Source organism: Ammospiza caudacuta, chromosome 9 (genome assembly GCF_027887145.1).
Source record: "Ammospiza caudacuta isolate bAmmCau1 chromosome 9, bAmmCau1.pri, whole genome shotgun sequence".
In the NCBI taxonomy this organism is placed as follows: Eukaryota; Metazoa; Chordata; class Aves; order Passeriformes; family Passerellidae; genus Ammospiza; species Ammospiza caudacuta.
In genome coordinates, this window is record NC_080601.1 from 24,959,448 (window position 1) to 24,978,920 (window position 19,473).

Here is a 19,473-nt window from a genome sequence, read left to right on the forward strand (position 1 = left end):
AAACAGAATATATCTGAAATATAATTGATGGAAAAGTGACACTGGGTAGAAATGAGCAGCTCACCAGTGAGCCTCACTCACTCAACTGAGTATGGCTTCATTTACATACATAACATCACTCAGCACAAATCACTGTGCCTCCCTCTTCAGAAGTAAAGTGTTGCTGGAGAGAGATGTGTGAATGGCTTCAAAGTGCTCAAGGAATTTCCTCTAAAGCAGGGTGTGACAGTGGCTCCAAGAGATTTGGCATTTCCTTGGTGATTTAGATTGGATATGGTCTATCCAAAGGCAGACCCCATCAGCCTTTGGATGTGGGCTCCCACTGCTCAGAATCCTCCCCACAGCCATCTCTTTGCTCTGTGCTGGTGTCCTCACAAACAGGGAAGATTCATTGTCTGCTTAAGCCTGCAGCTGTGCCCAGTCCATCCCCCAGCCCAGTCTGCACAACTGCTTTTCCATTTGAAATCTTTCACACAGCTCCAAGTTTGTCATGTTTAATGTGCAAATCCTCATTCAATGCTGCCTCTGAAACAGAAATCCCTATTACTTATGGGGAAAGTAAATGTTTACATCTTCAAAAACAGTCCCTGTGGCTTCTTGGAGAATGCCAGCTTCTCTTCCAAGATACAAAGACACTTGTCCTATGTGGCAAATCAGGGTGCCAGACAGAGGTGCCAGACACACAGGCATGCATGAGATGTTGCTTAAAATGCTTTATGCTTTTGCCTGGCTTGGTTTGGGTGGCATCTCTTCTGGCCTAGTCATGGTGAGTGTGCAGGGGGAAATGCTCACAGGCAGTAGCACAGGGCAGATTTGCTAAAGGTACCAGGGGAGAGTTGCCCAGGATGGGCACACCCACCAGTGTATGTCCCCAGGGTGTGTGTTTGGGCTCACATCAGCCTCAGGGTGCTCAGAGTGCTGTGTCTTCACAGGCTGTGCCTGGAGGAAGGCGCTGCAGAAAGGAGTCTCTGATCCATTTGCACCTGTGTGATGGCTTTAAATCAAACCCACTACAACCTGTAAATAAACCTGGTCAGAGCACAGCTTTGCCCACGGGCTTGCAATCCTCTTCACTGTCTGATGGAGGGAACAGTTCCTGGCAGCACCATGGCCTGGCCACCTGCACATTTCCAGCCAGTGCCAGGGCAAGGCTGGGGAGATGGCACAGGCCAGGGATGGTTCCTGGTGGTGAGACGGGCAAATCCATCTGGTGTGGGGTAGAGAAAGTTGTGGGTGTGAGCTGTGCCTTTGGGGCCACAGAACAGCCCCCAGGCACTCTTCATCCAAGCCTTTATTAGCTGACTGGAGGTGGGCAGCACCTCTCATGTGTGCCTACAGGGTTTGGAAGGAGCAGTCGCATCCTGCCTCTCCTCCATGAGAAGCAGAGTGGCTGCCCCACGTCCTGCACTGCAGACACCCTCACCTCGGGAAGGTGCTCAGGGCTCAGGGGCACCTGTAAGCAGAGGTGTGTCAGTCTCACAGCTGCAGTGGCAGCAGGGTGTCCTGCTGACTGTGAGGATCTGCCCTGCTCGGTGTCCCTGGCAGGAGGGTCCCTAATTCAAAGCAGACTCTCCCTGCAGCGCAGGCAACAAAGGAGATCCGGAAACTACTGAGCTTTGGGAAGTGGGTTTTAATGTAATTAACTGCAACAGAAGAACAGGTCAGATAATAGGGGCAAAGGTTTCTCTTTAAAATGAAGGAGGATGTAAATGAAACCAGCTGCCCAGGAGTCAGTGCACTGCCTTCATTAAACATGGTACAAAGCTCATGGTCTTGTGCAGCAGATCATGGATCTTGCCAGAAAACAGTTTTAAATGCAACACCAGAGCTGGAGGTGAGAGGACAGAGACATGTAGGCAGCCCCTGAATTGCCCAAGTGCTCTGGTGCCTGGCACTGTCCCTGTCTGGGAGGAGGTGGGGAGCTGTGTGCAGCCTGGCCTGGCAGCCTGCTCAAGAACAAGGGCATTTCTGACTGGCAACTGTGTCCAGCCCTGCCTCACTACTGTTCTCAGCTCATCCATGCTACAGATCCATCAAAGGATGGAGGCCAGGAATTGGGGTGGTTCATTTCCTAGCACTGGCATAAATTTTTGCCCAGCCCTTGGCTGAGTCCTTCCCCTGCACCACACTCTGGTTTCGCCATCCCAGAGTGGCCCAGTCACATCTCCCTTTGCAAAGTGTGTGATCTCACCCTGACTTTCTATGGCACAGTCAAATGATGGTTTTAGAAATGGGGCAATGTAGCAGAGGGGGGAGAATTTGTCTCAGTTTTGTATAATAGGCATCCAGAGTATAATAGGACACCCAAAAGTACAGGTCCATGGCCTTTCCCTCAAGATGTATGTCTCATCTGGGATTTAGTAGCTAGATCCATCTTTTTCTTGGCTGACTCTTCTCATCTTCTTGCAGACTGCTGTTCATAGGCATAGGGGGGCACAATGGCCCAGCTCTGTATGTAATTGGCCATATCTCTTCTCTCCTGAATTATGAGAAGCAGCATGGTCAGTGCTCATGGTGTGCATGCTGATGTCTCCCAGGCTTCAGAGCCACTGCTGTTGCTGTGCCATACCCAGAGCCCACTGAAGGAACTGTCAGCCTGTGCTGGACACAAACAGCTTGTCCAAGAGCAGGGTGTGCTCTGCCTCTGCAGAGTCATGGCTGACAGAGACCCCTGTCCATGCTGGGGAGGGTCTGTCCATTCATATCCTTGCTGGACTTAGGAGAGCAGGATGAGAGTGCCATGGACCCCAGGGCTGGCCTGGGGAGGTATTTGTCAGTGCTGGATTTCTCTGCAGCTGCTGCTGGCTTTTTCAGAGGTTGAAGACTTGTGACTGTTTTAGGTTGTTGGTTTTGTTTGTTTTTTGTTTTTTTTTTTTTTTTTAAGTCAAGTGCACTGAGTCATTGTAAATATCAGCAAAGCTGCAGCCTTTACTCCAAGGAATAATCCACGCCTAATGAGCTCTTCTCTTGCTTTAAAGGCCTGACAGTTGTTTGCATTTTGTGGATTTCTATACTGCCTATACTGACAGTTAAAGTTACCAAAAGGAAGTGCCTTAACTCAATGAGATGAAGCCTACAGATGGCAACCCATTCCTGAGTAGCCAGGTATCAGCACAGACCTCAGTTCCTCTCTCTTCCTCACAAGCCTTGTACAACTGGAGCCATTTTCCCTTTTTCCTAGTCTGAGGAGGATGAAACTACCTGTTGGCAATTGAGGACTTCCCAGGCGGATTTGCAAGAGATCCTTGCCCATTTTCCTGAAGCCTGTAATTGTCTTCATGCTCTGCTTACACACCCAAAGCTGAAGTGTTCCCCTCTTAATGCCACCAGGAAATATGCCTCCAAGATTTCCTGATACTGAGGCAGGAATACTGATACTTTATTTCTGCCCTTTGTGCTCTACCAGTCTCTATCTCTTTGGGTTGGTAATGAAGGTGTCAAAAAGTAAGTGTCACCATGGCATGTATTCCGGAGTATTTCTCTTCCCTGTAAGGTCTGGGCTATGCTGGGTGCAGCAGCACCTCCCCAGGTGATTTCTGGGGGACAGAGCCTCCTCTGGGTGTGCTGCTGCTCCTCTCCCCTTGGCAGTGGAGCTGCATGTCACAGCACACCTCGTGCTTGGGTGAGGTGATGAGGAGGTGCAAGCTTGTCTTTGCTCTCCAAGGGGTTTATCCTGGACTCTGGGACCATACTGGCCAAGGAGCTAAACCCTGCAGAAAGCCTGGTGCACTAGAGGGTCATACACAGACTGAGGTCTTTCTAACTCCATCTTTTCCCTGTGAATAGAGCCCTTTTTTATGTCTTTCAGCCAGTTTTCAGCCCAGGTGATGGGGTTTCTAGTCCACAGCAGTCTGAAAAAGTAATTTCTGCTCAGTTTTTAAGTGCGGTGCTTAACTCCAAACATCTGCCATCCCCAGAGAACGCTGCTTTGTAATTTTGTCTTAAAAAGTAATCTGTGTAAACCCCACCATGCCTGCTGCTCACAGATCTGCTCTCCACCCCGCAGCCAGTGGTTGGATAGTGTGTAAGTGATCTGAGTGATTTTGAACATTCCCTGGAGATTATCTCTGCCCCAGCACCTTCCAGTCACCGTGGGTGTGCAGAAATGCCTCATGCCTCCTTACCCAGTCACACAATGTTGGGGTGCCTGGCATGTTCCTGTGCTTGGCTGGGGACATAGCTGGGACTGCAGGCCTGGGAGAGGGCTGACACAGGAGGTTCTTCTCGTTGAATGCATTTGCAAGTTGAGCCTGTAACAAAATTCTGCTCTGGGACAGTTAGGGACTTGGAGCAGTGAGACACAAAATCCTCTCCAAGCACTCATGCATGCTGCACATGTGCCAGGTGCTCTGTCAGAGGCTGTTAGCCCACGGCATCCTTTGGGGTTGCTCCTGCATTCCAGTACCCAAGTGAATCAGCCACTACAACTGCTGCAGGTGCTCACTGCTGCAGATGAGATGCATGTCAGGGAGAAAGCAGGCCTGGAAAGGTGAATCCACCTTTCCTCAGAGCCCAGGTCTTCAGCTCATTGTGCATCCCAGCACCCACAGCTGCTCTGAGGTCTGCAGGGAGGGAGAGGGCTCTGTGCAACTCTGGTGAAATCCGAGTGCATGAAGTTCCAATGAGGGATCAGAGGCAATGAGTCAGCCCCACCAGCCCCAGCCAGAGCTGCTGCTGTTCCTGGGAACCTCCATCCCCCCAACGTGGCTCTGACATTCTCTGGGGCTTGCTGGGGTGAGTGGCTGATACACAATGCAGATTTGGGAGAAGGTTCATAAAGTTTCTCTTGCAAAGCCTGTTTATCAGAAAAAGGGCTGGCCCAGGGGTATGCCAGTGCATGCTGCAGCAGGCATCCTGCTCCCTGCAAGACTGGCAGGAGCCTCTGGGAGATGTACAAGGGCTGCCATTTCCCTTTGCATGGAGGAGAGGTGACAGCCCAAGACTCTCCCTCAGGAGGAGCAGGTTGGGATTCCCTCTTGACATAGGATGTGTGCAGCCAGGACAGAATGCTTCACCTTATGTCCCAGAGCCAGGAGACAGCAGTGAGACATTTCAGAGCCTTCCTCTCACACTTAGAGACAGATGATTCACATTGTTATGGGCAGCACTGTAGCTGTACTTCATAAAATCAAGCACATGGAGAGCAGGAATCCCTGTATGGGAAACACTCCCTGGCATTCCTAGGCCAGAAGGTATTTCTGTGAGAGCAGGACTTCCTCTGCTGCTAACAGCCACAACTCTCTTGACAGAGGGATTCAGCTGAGGATTTTTGTGGAAGAGCAAGCAAGGAAGGTGTAGGTTGTGCAAGAGGGCTGCAAAGCCTTTGCAGGTGGCATTTCGCTCCCAGCCTTTAGAATACTACCCCCAGAGTTTCACCAGCAAAAGTTAAGAAATCGCAAAACTTCCCATGGCTCCTGAAGTGCAGGATGCTCAGTGTTTAGGGTGTGTCCACCTTACATCCTGTTTTGGAGACTGAAATCTGCCAGACTGAGCATCTGCCAGACAGGCATGGCCAGAGGGCCACGACAGGACAGGGTGCAAGCAGGGACTCCTCAGAGCAAAGGAAGCATCTTGGTATGGGGCACCAGCAGAACAGGAGGACATGGTTGGGGACAGAGACACTTCCAACTTCTGACCTTGTCTTCTTATTTCCCTTCCAGTTACTACATAGATGGTCGAGTGGCCAAGGTGACAGACTTCCTGAAAACACGGCTGTTAGACACTCTGTCAGACCAGATCAGGAAAATCCAGAAGGTGAGCAAGGCAAAGGGTCTGCAGGGCTGAGGGGACAGCGTGGCTGCAGTGCCTGCCTGGGGCACAGCTCGTGGCCAGGGCTCAGCATGCACAGCTCCCAGGGCAGCTGGGCTGGGGCAGGGAGGGAGAGTGGCTGCTCTGCTCCCAGGGAAAGTGCAGCCAGCCCTGTTCAGGGCAGGACTGAGACACCAGGCAGCACAAAGCCTGGCCCCAGGGTGGGGTGTGTGCTGGGCTGTGAGGGAAGTGCCCACAGGCTGCAGCACAGCATGGGCTGTGCAGGTGTGCTGGGACACAGGGCAGCAGAAAACACCATGCAATGCAAGGCCCTGCCAAGGCAGCCACTGGCTTGAGACTCCCATCTGTCTGTAATGAGGGTGAAACTGAGCCTGCTCCCCAGAACAAGGAGAGGAGGGAGCAGCCAGATGGTACCAAACCTCCCTGAGCGCAGCCAGTGCCATGTGTGCTCAGGAGGGGCTCCTACCACCACATCTTGCTCACAGTATGCCTGGGAATGTTGCTTGCAAAGCAGTGACAGTTGCATTCCCAGAGTGATCCTCACTGGTGGAGAATTGTGACCATTATGAACTAGTGTCCTTTTTTCCTGATAATCATGCTTTGACTGTGTCAGAAAACCCAGCTGTTGCTGGCCCGTGGTGTCAGAGTCCATGGCTGGCTCGTGAGTGCTCCTTTCCTCCCTGTCCAGGGGATCCAGCTCACATCTCTAACAATGGGATACATGGCAGGGGCTCTGCAAGGTCCCTCTGCTTTGGCTGATAGAGGGGCCAGGGCTGAGACTGACACACTCAGCTGTCAGTCCTGGAAGAAATAAGGAACACCTAGTGAGTGAAAAAGGCCTTAGGGACTAGAGGAGATGTCCATCCATCTGTCTTGTCTAGATTTTCAAATCTTACCACTCACCACAATGTCTCACTTGTAATTCCTGCAGGGAGAAACCATAGAATGAGTAAACAACTCAAAGAGGCCCTGGGAAAGGGGATGAGAGGGTCAGTGCAGCAGAGCTGGAGGAGAGAAGCTCCTTGCTGAGCCCTCTGGCACAAGCTGGGAGTCATCCATGTGTGTGGATGATACTCCTGCTGTGGGGGAGGCATGGCACAATGGAATCACAGTGGGGCAAGCGAGCGGCACCAGCTGACCCAGCCCCCACAGGTACAATGCATTGCCAAAAGTGGTGACATGTATCCCACCCCTGCTGCAGGTTGGAACCTGCTGGGAACGGAGTGGGAATCCATCCACTCCCAGAGCAGAAGCAGCCAGGAGCTGCCCTTGGTGCAGTTTAGGGGAGCCCTCTCACCCATGGGCCAGAATTTGGTGTGCACAGGGTAGGGCTGGGGAGGGCTCTCCTGGGAATGCCAGTGAGGCTGAGCAAAAGCACAGCACTGGGTGCTAATGGCCTCCAGCTTGGCTCTGAGTCCCTGCATCCTGCCGGGGCTGATTAGAGCAGCTGGACTTGTCCACTTGCCTGTTTTATTGCTTCCTCTCCAGCCGGGAAGGTGGCGGGCTTAGATAATTACAGGCAGGATGCCAACACCTCTGGGGCTTCAGGCAGGGCTGCCGGCTCTCACAGGCTGTGAGTGGGAGGCAGCCCAGAGCTGGCCTATTTAACATCTTTGAGGGATCCCAGTCCATCCAGCACATTCCAGCGCTCCTCACTAACAGGGCAGGATCCATCAGGCTGCTCAGAGCATTCCTGGGTTTGCAGACATCTGGTCTTGGGAGCTTGTCACCCAGCCTGGAGAAGTGCGACTGCAGGAGAGGGGACAGGGTGTGGTGCCGAAGGTTCTCGGGTTGGGAGAGGGCAGCTCTGGCCAGCTGAACATCCCACAGGTGTCTGCACTGCTGAAGGGTGGGCCAGCATGCTCAGACCTGCATGTCCCACCTGTGCCATGGACCACTCAGGTGCCAAAGCAGCCCCTGCTCAGCTGTGGCACTGACTGTCCCATTGGGGCTCAGGGGCTACCCACGGATGGCAGCCACCTTGACAGGTGCTAAGGTGACATGAGAGGGCAGTGTGTGGGCCAGAGTGCATGGGGACACCACAGGGGAAGAGCAGGATCTGGGACTGGGAACATGACAGTACGTTTGGGAGCAGCTCCAGAAGATACGAGTGGACGTGTTGGCAGTGGAAGGAAAGAGTGAGGAATAGTGTCCCCCCACCCAGCCAAGGTAAGGACACAGAGAGACATGCCATGGCCAGGCAGGCACTGACTGTCCAGCAGCAGCACCACCAAAGGTCTGCACAAGTCTTCCCATGAGACAAGAGATGTCTGGCTTGGCTTTAAGTCACAGGTGCAGCAGAGTAATTTTTGTTGCTTTTGTCTCTCACACAGGTAGTGAACACGTACACACCAGGGAAGAAGATCTGGCTGGAAGGTGTTGGCATGACCTCAGCTGGAGGCATGAACAACCTCTCCGACTCATATGCAGCTGGGTTCCTGTGAGTGACACTGGCTTGCCACCCCCAGGGCACTGCCACCCCATGGGCTCTGCAGGCTGAGGTGCTGCAAAGGCACTGCAGCTGGAAGAGGGCAAGCTCCAGGCCCAGAGACCCCCTCAGTACTCCCTGGCAGCCTGAGTATTGTTAAATTCTCCATTTAATACCTATTAGCCCTCCTCAGCTCTGCTTTCCATTTTCTCTCCTTTGAAGACACCATTCCTGGTTCCTGGGGCTTGTCCACTGGCACAGCCCCATGGCCTGGACATCCTGCTGCAAAGCCCCAGTCCAGACCTTCAGAGCTGGCTGTGATCATGAAAGATGGAGGAAGATTATCTAAATTTGCAGGGAAGCACAGGGACATGCCTAGGCTATCAGGCTGTGGCAGGCTGTAAGAATTGAAGATCTTGCCCAGGGAGTGTGAGAAGACAGGCCAGTGCAAAGGTCTGCTCTGCCCTGCTCAGACAGAGGGTGCAGAGTGCTGACAGGCTGGGGGAGCACCTCTGGGCAGAGGGCTGAGATATTGGGGTGCACACAGGGGCTAAGGCACAGGTTTGGGACGTGCAAGCTGGGCACAGCTGGGGCAGGGGAAGAGACATGCAGAGTTTCTGGGACAGGGATAGTGGGATCCAGTTCATAACACCACCAGGAGGCTTCAGCTCAGGTGCTGGAGCAGGGATCAGGTCGTATGCATGAGAGCAGCTGTGCCACTGGGACCAGGCAGTCCCCCCCAGTGTTCCCCCCCTCCATGGTGCCCCCTGCCCCCCCATGGTGCCCTGGCTCTGTTCCCTCTGTCCCCAGGTGGCTGAACACGCTGGGGCTGCTGGCCAGCCAGGGCATCGACGTGGTGGTGCGCCACTCCTTCCTCGACCACGGCCACAACCACCTGGTGGACCAGAACTTCAACCCCTTGCCGGTAGGTCTGCCCAGGGCTGTCGTGCTGCTGCTGGCTGCTCCCTGCACGTTTGGGGGGATTCTCTCCTTGTGGTCTCTCTGAAGTCTGCTGGGAAATGAATTTTCCAGGTCTGTTCCTGACAGTGCTAATAGGAGATGTTGGTTCATGTCAAGTGCAACATGCTGGAGGCAGATGGGAGAGCGATACCTCTGTAGCTGAAATTTTCTCTGATGCCCCAGGGCTGTGGCACAGGAGGGAGGCTGGTACCACTGAGGGGCACCAGGGCAGGCTGGAGAGTTGGAGGGGTGGATGGGGTGCTGGCCGAGGGAAGCCAGGCTGGACCATCAGCACCAAGGTGAAAGCTCCACAGTGAGCAGTGATCTCATCAGTGCCCCACAACATCCCTCACTCCTCAGCAACACCTGGGCAGAGGGGAACTCCCAGAACACATGGTGCTGATAAGGAAACCATATGAAAAATCCTGTTAAAAGCAGCAGGTTTCCTGTTCCTATGGGGGTTAGTAAATATACTGCCTTGCAAGCAGAGAGCCTGGCAGAGCAGCTGGGTGCTCTGCATCTCTCCTAGAAGGGATTTATTGGTTCATGACCCAGCAGACACTGCCAGCAGGCTGGGGATCCCTGTTGGAGATGTGCACAACCCTGACACTGTGAGCCTGCCCTTGGTGCTGTGCTGGGATCTCAGGGGTGGCTGCAGGGGAGCAAAGTCTGAGGGAGCTGCATCTCAGCCGGCTCTCCCTGCTCAGGCAATGAAAACAGCATCCCTGAGCATCAGACTGGCTCCAGAGAGCAAATCAGTGAGCAGGAGAGCGTGGTCATGCCTCTACTGCTTTGGGTATCTCCTGGGGCACCTTGGTGTGTTCCCACATGCAGCCTTCCAGCAAACACACCTGCCAGCTCTGGGGCCCAGCCCAGGGGGCTTTGAGCTTTGTCTGAAATGAACCTGAGCTCACAGCTCGATGGATTTCTCCTGAAGAGCCTGGATTTCCCTGATCAAGCCACATCACCCCATTTCCCAGGGCTTCAGGGCCCCTGGATTGCTCCTGGCTGGGTGGGTGCGGGCCAGCTCCTGCCTGCTGGGTGCACAAGGGTGTGGCCAGCTCTCCTGGCACAGGTGGTAGATGATGCTCATGGCCAGCTCTCCTGGCACAGCAGGGCAGCAGTCCCAGATATCAGCTGAGAAGGAATGCAGTTCAGAATGGGATTAGAGCCAGGGAAGGAGTTAGAGGAATAAACCCCAGGCTGTTAAACATAATGGAAGTCTTTAACTTGGATTTTGGTGTTGTTTTAAAGATAAGTCTCCCAATAAGTGAGGTGCCAGTTGCTGTCATGATTGTTTCCTTACTCTCCCATGTTCGTCAGCGCTGATCCCACATCCCACCCCTGTGCTCCTGCACAAACTCAGGCAGGTGCTTCCACAACCCCTTTCCCTCCACTCCTGTGCTATAAAAGAGCCACGGACAGGTGAAAACCCACAAAGGGTTTTAAAAAGCTGCAAGCACCGTAAAGCCCGGCAAGACCGGGCGGTGACCCGCTCGGCGGGACGGCGGCTGCTCTTTTCCCGTGGGAGCTGTCAGGAGATAAAAGCCGCTGGCTGTACCTGTGCGGGGCCGGCGCTGTGAAATACAATCTGCTCATTAGCTGCTATGACAAAGAGGTTTCCGCACGCCGGCTGGGCGTGAGGCAGCTCTCAGCTGCCTGCTGAGAGAAGGGCTGCACCGCCACGGCATCAATCACAGCTCCTCGGGGAGCTGGGAGCCAGGCCCGGGCTCCCCAGAGCCGCCCTTGCACCTCCTTCTCCTCCCTACCCCTGCTGATGCCTGCTTGTCCAATAAGAGGATGGTCTCAGGTGGCAGCAGGCACCGAAGCTTTGCAGTGAAATTAGGAAGATGCTCACATCTCTGCTGGGCTTCCCATACTCAGCTGACTCACAAGCTGAGCGGCATCTTGTGCCTTTTTGGGACGTCTTGCAAGAGACGTGATCCTTGTGTGTCCCTCCAGGTCCTTCACCCATAGAAGGGCAGCTTGAGTGCCCATTCTGGTTGCCAGAATTGGCTGTCCACTGTCCCTCTGAGCTCAAGTGTTTTACTGCCTTGTTATTTTTGAGATAACATTTTCATGTATGGTTGGAGTGCTTTTTCTTACTGAGTGATTGGAGCAGTCAGCTGTATAATAGTCAGAGAAGCCCTTCAAATAAAGCCTTATGCAGGTACATCAGTCTGCCTGCCTGCACTTAAACCTGTACATGTGTGGGAGTAAGGAGTGCAGGGAAGGAGGGCAGGAGCAGCACTAATATTTGCTCGTCACAGGGCAGTGCCTTTGAAATGCTGATCCAGCATACAGTACCTCTAGGACCATTTCAGGCATGCAACGTGCATACTCTATCTCTCTTTCCTTAATATCTCTCTGAAACAGTCCAGAGGGAAGCAATACATTTATTTCACCCCAGGCAGACATGAGATTTCTCTTCAGATTCTTACAGAATGTTAAAGACGTTTTTCAGTGCTCTTCCACGTGGTACTCACCTCTTTTTCTATCCATCCTTATTATTGATTTCTACTCCTTTAATGTACAATGCTGTAAGGTTATATCTATGCAGAGAAAAAAACTTGGGCATATTTCTAGGCAGGGCTTGAGGAACACATACCCCATGGAAAAGCCAAAGCTGGAAAACAGACTTCCATTTCCTGTGGCTCCTCATGGACCTTCGTCTAATGACTCTGGGCAGGGAGATACTGAGTTCAGTAGACACTTAAAGTTCTTTTCTGCATACAAGATTCATATGCAGGATGAGAAAGTCCCAGAGGGATCAAGGGTGAATGGACAGCAGGGGCTGCCTGCTCATCTGTGGTGGTAGAAGACAATATGATATTGCCTGTGAATTGATGGTGTCCTTGAGAAAGCATCACAGCAGTGCGAAGGGCTGTGCCCAATGGTGCTGTGATCAGATACTTGGATGCTGCGGGTGATTTTTCACCTCCCTGGCTTTGCCCAAAGGCACTGAGGAGAACTCAATGGGAAAGAACATCACTGTCTGTCCTGGAGGAGGGAGGACCCTGGGCTCATATCAGGTCTGTCTGACCTGTCCCGAGCATCTCCGCATTAGGGGATGGGTTGGGCCCCCTCAGTTTCCGGGCCCAAGGAGGCAAGGGGCCCTCGGTGAGGTGCCAGGAGCGGGAGCGGGTCCCCGGCCGTGCTCCGCCTGTTGCACGTACTCGCTCCCCGGTGCGCTCATTAGCGGAGCTGCCTTGGCAGGAGGCGCCGCTAATTGCAGCAGAGGGTCCCGGCCGTCCCCCGGTCTGTCCCTCTCCCGCCCCTGCGCTCCCCTGGCCAGGCCTGCGGGGGCCGGGTCCTCGCCAGCTGTGCCCATGCCCACCCCGGGCCCAGCGGGGTTCAGCCCTGCTGCTGCACCCGCCCAACTGTGCCCATGCCCACCCCGGGCCCAGCGGGGTTCAGCCCTGCTGCTGCACCCGCCCCTCTGCACATCCCTCAGTGCCACCGCGCTGAGCCGAGCACCGGGGCAGGAGCGCGGCTGCTGCTCCCCGCGGGGACCCTCGGCTCTGGGTCACTGTCTGGGACCGTGTGCCATGCAGGCAGAGGCACAGGCCCAAGTCTGGGAGTGACAAAGGTTGGGGAGAGGGAGCAGGTTCAATGGAGCTTGCACACACACATGGAAGCTGTTCCTGAGGACTGTAAATCTGTGCGCGGGCGTCTGGCACCCCCATCTGCCCTGCACGCTAGAGCACTGAATCTGGTGGGAGTGATGCCTGCAGACAGGGAAGGGGTGGGAGAGGCAGGGATTGGCAGGAACTGTTGTTAGAGGATGTTTGCTCTGGCCACAGATGGGAGGGATGAAGTCCCGGGCAGTTCAGGTGTGCACTGGGGAAAAGCTCTCCCATGCAATGTCAAGCTAAAGCATGGTCTGCTGAAGGGCAGAGAGGAAATAGTGCCCTGTGGAAGTCTTCCAGAGAGCCTTGGCACAACTGCCTGGAGCAGGTTTGAGCAGAGCATTCACTCCCCTGCCCTGTCCTTTCCATCATGTCTCAGGGACTGAGGCATTGTCTGCTTTCTGCACCCTTTCTCCTTCCAGGAGTTCCAGGTTGGCTCTGAGGATTGTTGGATCCATGAATGAGGAGACAGATTTAAAGCAGCTAAACTCTGCTTTAACAGTGGGTTAAGGAGCCTTTCCCTCTTGGTGCACTCTGAAGTGCATATTCATGGACTCTCAAATGGATCAAAGCTATGCTAGCAGCTCTGGCACCCACCCACTGGAGCTGCAAGACATGTGCAGAGCTGGATCTGGGCTGTTCCTCCTGTACTGGAGTCTGGGGCAGAAACAAAATCTATCTGGGACTGGCAGCAGCAGCTTGGTCTTGCAAGGATGGACACAGCCACGCCTCACATCTCCAGAGGCACCATGGTAGTGCTAAACCTGCCCAGCTTGGTCACAGAGCCAGCCCAGGGCTGTGGACGAGGTGGGACAGAAAGACCATTCCCAGAGTGGATTGGTGCTCTGGAAGAACAGGAAACAGAAGAATTGCATTTGGTTTCCAAGCCCTCTGATCTGGCAACTCCGCTCCCTTCCTGTAGCCTGCATGGCCTGGACCCTGTTAGGGAGAGGTGATGACAAAAGAGAGATTTGGCTGTTCCTCCATCCGCTCAGATCCCAAGAAGGTGGGGAGGCCACTGGCTGGAGGCAGGCTGTGCTGGGCAGTAGGCAGGGTTCACGTCCTACTCAGCACTCTCCTGTTTGCTGGGCAGGCTGTCCCCTCGGTGCCACCAATGCCTGGCAGCAATTCCTGTGGCTGCCACTCCCACTGTAAGAATTCTGCTGCAGATCACTTGCTTGAGAAGAAAGCTGCAGGAAGATGTAAAGGCATAAGGCAACGCAGGAAAGAGTGGTGTGAGATGAAGTGTTTGCAGCCGTTAGAGCAGGAAGGAAGAGGATCAGCACAGGGAAAGCAGCAGATGCCCAGGCAGAGACGTCAGCAGCTTCAGAGGACTGGTGGTGGGGCACTGCTGGGATGTGGCTCAGCAAAAGAGGGATTGGCCAGCATCAGCTGACCTTTCATGGGCAGTGGTGTCTGGATCAAAGCAAAGGTCTGTCCTGCCCAGCAGGGGCAGAGCAGAGGGAAGAGGCAAGGGGCCCCTTGGGCAGCATGTCTGTGTGCTGCCTCCTCCTCCCCTGGTGGTGCCTCTGGCAGGTTAGTCCACTTGAAGCCCCCTTGTTTGGGGCTAGAAGGAACCTTGTCCCCATTCACAGACCATCTCTGGAGTGTCCCCTGTGGTGCTCACCCGCAGACTCCCCAGTACAGCAGCAAACGTTATAGGGACTGCTCATTTCTCCACAACCTCCACACACAAAACAGCAAACAGATCATGTCCCTGAGGGTGGGGGCATGAGAGCTCATGAAGGCAGCACTAGTGTCTGAAGCTGATCATTTTGACTTCAGAAAATGTTGTTCCCTTTGAGATGAGGCCCTGCCCCACTCTGCTTGTCACAGGACCTTGCAAGGGGTTTGGCTGAGAAAACCTTGAACTCCCACTTAAGAAGCACATAAAACTCAGGGATAATGTTAAAAGCAGCATTATCCAGCCTTGCTGGAGGAACAAGCAGCTATGGCTTGAACAGGATGTAAGGACCTCCGTGGGGAGAAAGCTTTGGATGCTGAGAATCTCTTTAATCTTGTGGAAAAGGCAAGAACAAGAACCACTGGTTGGAAGCTGAAGCCAGACAAATTCAAGACACAAATACGGAGTGGGGCTGTTAACAGTGTGGATATATAAGTGCTGGAACAGGCTCCCTGGGAAGTGGCAGCTTCTCCATCCCTCCGGATCTTCACAACCACAATCACTACTTTTCTGTAGGATGCTTTTGTCAAAAACAAGCCATCAGGCTCAACAAAGGGGTGAAAGAGCAAAGCCCTCTGTCCTGTGGTGTCCAGACCAGCCAGCCCTTATCTCCAAACAGGTTGCTTGGACTGTGGAAAAATGCAGATGGAGGTGCAGGACTGCAGCTCTCTGTAACAGGCTGCTGAAACTCGAGTGTGCATAAGGCACAGAGGAAGAAATTGTTTGAAATACAACTGTCTTTGTTGGTTACAGTTCCCAGGAGACTGAAGGGCTATGGCTCTTTTGCTCTGGTTTTCTGGTTATGGAAACATCTCACACGTGGAGAGCACAGAGCTGAACAAATTCAGGTGGGCAGCAGAGCTGCTTTGCTGTCTGTAGGAGAGAGTGCAAGGATAACTCCTGCCCTTCTCATGATGGCTCTGCAGACAGAAGGGTCTGGCTAACAGCTCTGCCTCAGAGCCTGCCTAATCAACCTTGTTTCCAAAAGCTAAAGTCTCTAAAACTTCTGCAATGAAGTAAACTGTGCCAAGAGATCACATAGGACCCTCTGGGCTTTCCCTCTCTAGTGGAAAACTTGTATGTCTTCACTGTCCCCATGGGGCTCAGAAGGTGAGGCTCCCTTCTGCACATCAGCTCACTCAACACAAGCTCCCCTCCTGCCCACAAATCAGGGGTCCCAGACAGGAGAGCTTCTGAGGCACAGGAAGGCTCTGCCTTCAGGTGCTCCTCACCTGCAGTACGGCTTGATGGCTCTGCAAAGCATTTAAACCAAGAAAGATCCCTTGATTCCCATGGGACTAATAACAAACCAGATTTCTCCCTGCTATCCCTCCTCTACTGCTGCAGCTGTATTCCTCAGCCCTCACAACAAGAGTCTTCTGTGACTCCAAAAGACAAATCCTTTCTGCAGTTGCACTGGTTGGACAAACCTGTCTCCCTGGGCCTGGCTGAGGCTGCCCCTGACAGGATGTCCAGCACCACACTTTGCAAGGGGTATGTGGGCACTGCCAGCCGGGGGAACTTGCTTGCACAGGGTGTGCCACATGGCAGCAGGTGCCAGCTGCTGTCAGGGCTGAGGAAGAGGTCACTGCTCAATGGAAAAGCCACCCTGGTTGCAGCTGGGTTTCAAGAACAACTATTTCCCAAGCTGGTACCATTGAACTGGAGCTGGTAGCTCTGGGAAGCCCAGCAGCCCTGGCATGGTTTTGGCTGGGCTTCACTCATGCCAGCGGAAGGAGCAGCCCTGGAGCACCAGCCCAGCTGGGGAAAGTGTCTGCCCTCAGTAGGTTTGTTTCAGTCATGCTAGGTGTGTGTGTGTAATTCATCATCCAAGTGCTTGGTGTCACCAGGCCCTGGTAATTTATTGCAAATAACATGATTTGGGCCCCTCACACAAGCAAATTTGTGATGATGCGAAAAGCTGCAGCTGTCCTCAGTGCTTCCCTGCAGTGAGCTGAAGAGCTCAAGTGCCTTGAGGCCAGTGCTGATGTCTCCTGTTCAAACCCTGGGTCATTTTTCTGGCCCTCCTTTGAACTCTCTCTGGTATTTTCACATCCTTCTTGAAACTGAGACTTTGGAGCTAGCTTTGCCAGCAAGGCGAGGTAAAAGCACTGCTCTCCCCTCATCTCCTGCAGATGTTGGAGGGACACAGTGGTTCCTGCACTGCCCTGGAGGCACTAACTGTGCTGAAATACTGCACATTCACCCTAAATCACTGCTGACTATCTTACCCATCCCATGGCACCTGCACGGTTTTTCTCAGAAAAGCTGTGTACCCTTAGCTGGGCCAGAGGCTCCATCTTCCCAGCACCACCTGCCGTGCCTGGAGCAGCAGCGGGGCCAGAGGCCCATCCTGCAGAACAGCAGGCGAGGGCCTGAGCCTGCCCTTTCCCTTCCCACAACCCTGCTTCATTTACCACACACCTCCCAGCTCCTGCAGCGGATGAGAGGGGGGCCCACACAGCCTCAGCTCCCTCCCCGGGGCCTGGGGCCCATCCTGTGTGCCGTGCGAGGCCGTGCCCTGCGGGAAAAAGCTGTGTGTGGTGACGTAATTAAGGCTGCATCACTTATGCATGTGTATAGGGCCTAAGCATTTCCTCTTTCTTGAGCTTGGCTTCCCCATGCTCCACAGGAGGCTTTAAAATGGGGGAAATACCTCTGGGAAGCTGAGCACCCTCAGCAGTCCCAAAAGGCAGTGTGCCACAAATAGAGACAAAGAGCAGAGGAGAGTTCTGATGTGCTCCAGCTCTGTGTAGAGAGTGGGGGAAGAGCCTGCTCCAGAGACATCACCAGCCTGTGAGCATCAGCTGGAGCTGGTGTGCAGGTCCACAGCACGGCTGTGTGTTGGTCCATGGGTATGTGCAAGGACGCTCATGCTGCTTCCCATGCTCTGCAACCCAGCCACGATCTGAGCTCCTTAAGAGGGTACTCGTGTCTCTCAGCATGGGCAGTGAATTCCTCCCTGAATCTCTTTCCTGGAAACATCCATGCCATTATGGCTTGGAGTGCACAAAAAGAGCTCATCCCAAGGCAGACATCTGGCACACAACATTTTCACCCCAACAGCCAAAATTTCGCCAGGCTGCAAGCAGGGGAGCCAGCCTTTCCTGCCCACGCCCTCTGTGAGTAGGGGGGGGCTGTTGTGCTGCTGACTGTCCCCTCTGCCCCCCAGGACTACTGGCTGTCCCTGCTTTACAAGCGCCTCATTGGTCCCAAGGTGCTGGCGATCCACGTGGCCGGCCTGCAGAGGAAGCCCCGGCCCGGCAGAGTCATCCGCGACAAGCTCCGCATCTACGCGCACTGCACCAGCTACCACAAGTGAGCGGAGCGAGGAGGGCTCAGGGTCACAGGGTGGGATCAGTGGCACCCACAGGAGGTGGGGGCCAGCAAGGACACGCTGGGTGCAGGTCGCCTTCCCAGGATGCTCGCTCGGGTCCTGCTCTGGCCGCTGTTACAGTGCAGTGCGGGAATGGCCATGCCTCCGATGAAAATGGTGGCGAGCCCGCGCCTGGGAACGGGGCCGGTGGTGCCGGAGCCGCCGGGCAGCGGAGATCAAGGGAGTGGATTTCACACGAGGGGCCCCGCTCGCTCGCTCGGGTTACCCGGGCCGGGCTGCTGGGGAGCCTGGCCTGGTTATTGTTTCTCTGATAAGGTCTTTGAAAGCACCTCAGCGAGCCGGGGGGGCGGCCACCTCCTCCGCGGACACAAGTTGCTATTGTGGAGGAGGAGAGACTGTTTCTTTACACAGTCCAGATGCTTTCAACATGCCTCCAGCTCGGTAGGAAACCTTGTCTAGTAACTGACAGGTGCAAAGTGCTTTATAGCCTTTGTTTGGGACTGCCCGATTAGGCAGGGACAGAGGATCAGTGTCTGGACCTGTCTGTCAGATGCCTGGGGTGGCGGGGGCAGACGCACAGAGCTCCCCTCCGTTCTCAGCCTCCTCCTTGCAAGGTTTGGGGGGATGGGGGGCTGGGGCCGTCCTGGGACTGACACTCTGTTCTTGCCCCCCCCCCCCCTCTGGACACTGTGGCAGCGTTCTCTTGTGCCGTGTCACTGCTGGCTAAAGAGGGGGGTCGAAAGGTGTCGCCTCAGAACCAGGCTTCATGATGGGAAGGTGGCATCTCCCCGTGAAGGGGCAGCAGGATATGATGTGAATCTGGATGCCTGCACGAGGCCAGTTCTTACAGAGACCCCCAAGCCCCTTCCTGGAGGCAATGCTCGCTGAGGACATGGCAGTGCAGCCCTCACCTCCCACTCTCCCCTTTGCAGTCACAACTATGTCCGGGGATCCATCACCCTTTACATCATCAACCTCCACCGCTCCCGGAAGAAAATCAAGCTGGCAGGGACGCTGCGGGATAAGATTGTCCACCAGTACCTGCTGCAGCCCTATGGCAAGGATGGGCTGCACTCCAAGTAAGTTTGATGCCGGTGGCTGGGACTGCCACCACTGTCGCACCCTCAGTGCCACTGCGCTGACCCTCTCCTGGTCCCTCAGGTCGGTCCAGCTCAACGGGCAGCCGCTGGCCATGGTGGATGACGGGACTCTCCCCGAGCTGAAGCCTCGCCCGCTGCGGGCCGGCCGCACCCTGGTCATCCCCCCGCTGACTATGAGCTTCTACGTGGTGAAGAATGTGAACGCGCTGGCCTGTCGGTACCGATAGCCTGGGCCCAGCAGGGACTCGCCAGCCCCGCTCCTGCCCCTGTGCACTGCCCAGGTCACGCTGCCTCCTCGGCAGCCCACGCAGCCTCGCCGTTGGGCCGTGCTGGGCAGCTCCACGCCGTGCCCTCATCCTCACCCCCAGGATGTCCTCCCGCTTGGGACCATCCTGCCCTGTGACCGCAGAGCTCCACGTGCCCTGGCCACCATCCCGCCAGAGCAGTGCGACAGCCAACTTGCAGGGCCTGCCATCCGCCGTCCTGTGAGCTGCGAGAAGCAGCCGGGCCCTGATGCCCACTGGCTGCAGGGAAGGTTGGGGTGCTGAGCCCCGGTATATCCCGGG

At 54.7% G+C, this 19,473-nt stretch overlaps 1 protein-coding gene across 1 annotated transcript in view; it reads left to right on the forward strand.

Moving 5' to 3' along the window:
* The window catches only part of HPSE2 (heparanase 2 (inactive)), a 104,086-nt gene extending 84,952 nt beyond the window's left edge, over window positions 1-19,134 (forward strand). Inside the window, exons 7-12 of the mRNA XM_058810733.1 lie at window positions 5,661-5,754; window positions 8,103-8,209; window positions 9,008-9,122; window positions 17,643-17,788; window positions 18,740-18,886; window positions 18,969-19,134. Coding sequence (XP_058666716.1) covers window positions 5,661-5,754; window positions 8,103-8,209; window positions 9,008-9,122; window positions 17,643-17,788; window positions 18,740-18,886; window positions 18,969-19,134 — 775 coding nt within the window. The remainder of the gene's footprint in view (window positions 1-5,660; window positions 5,755-8,102; window positions 8,210-9,007; window positions 9,123-17,642; window positions 17,789-18,739; window positions 18,887-18,968) is intronic.
* The last annotated feature ends 339 nt before the right edge of the window (window positions 19,135-19,473 follow it).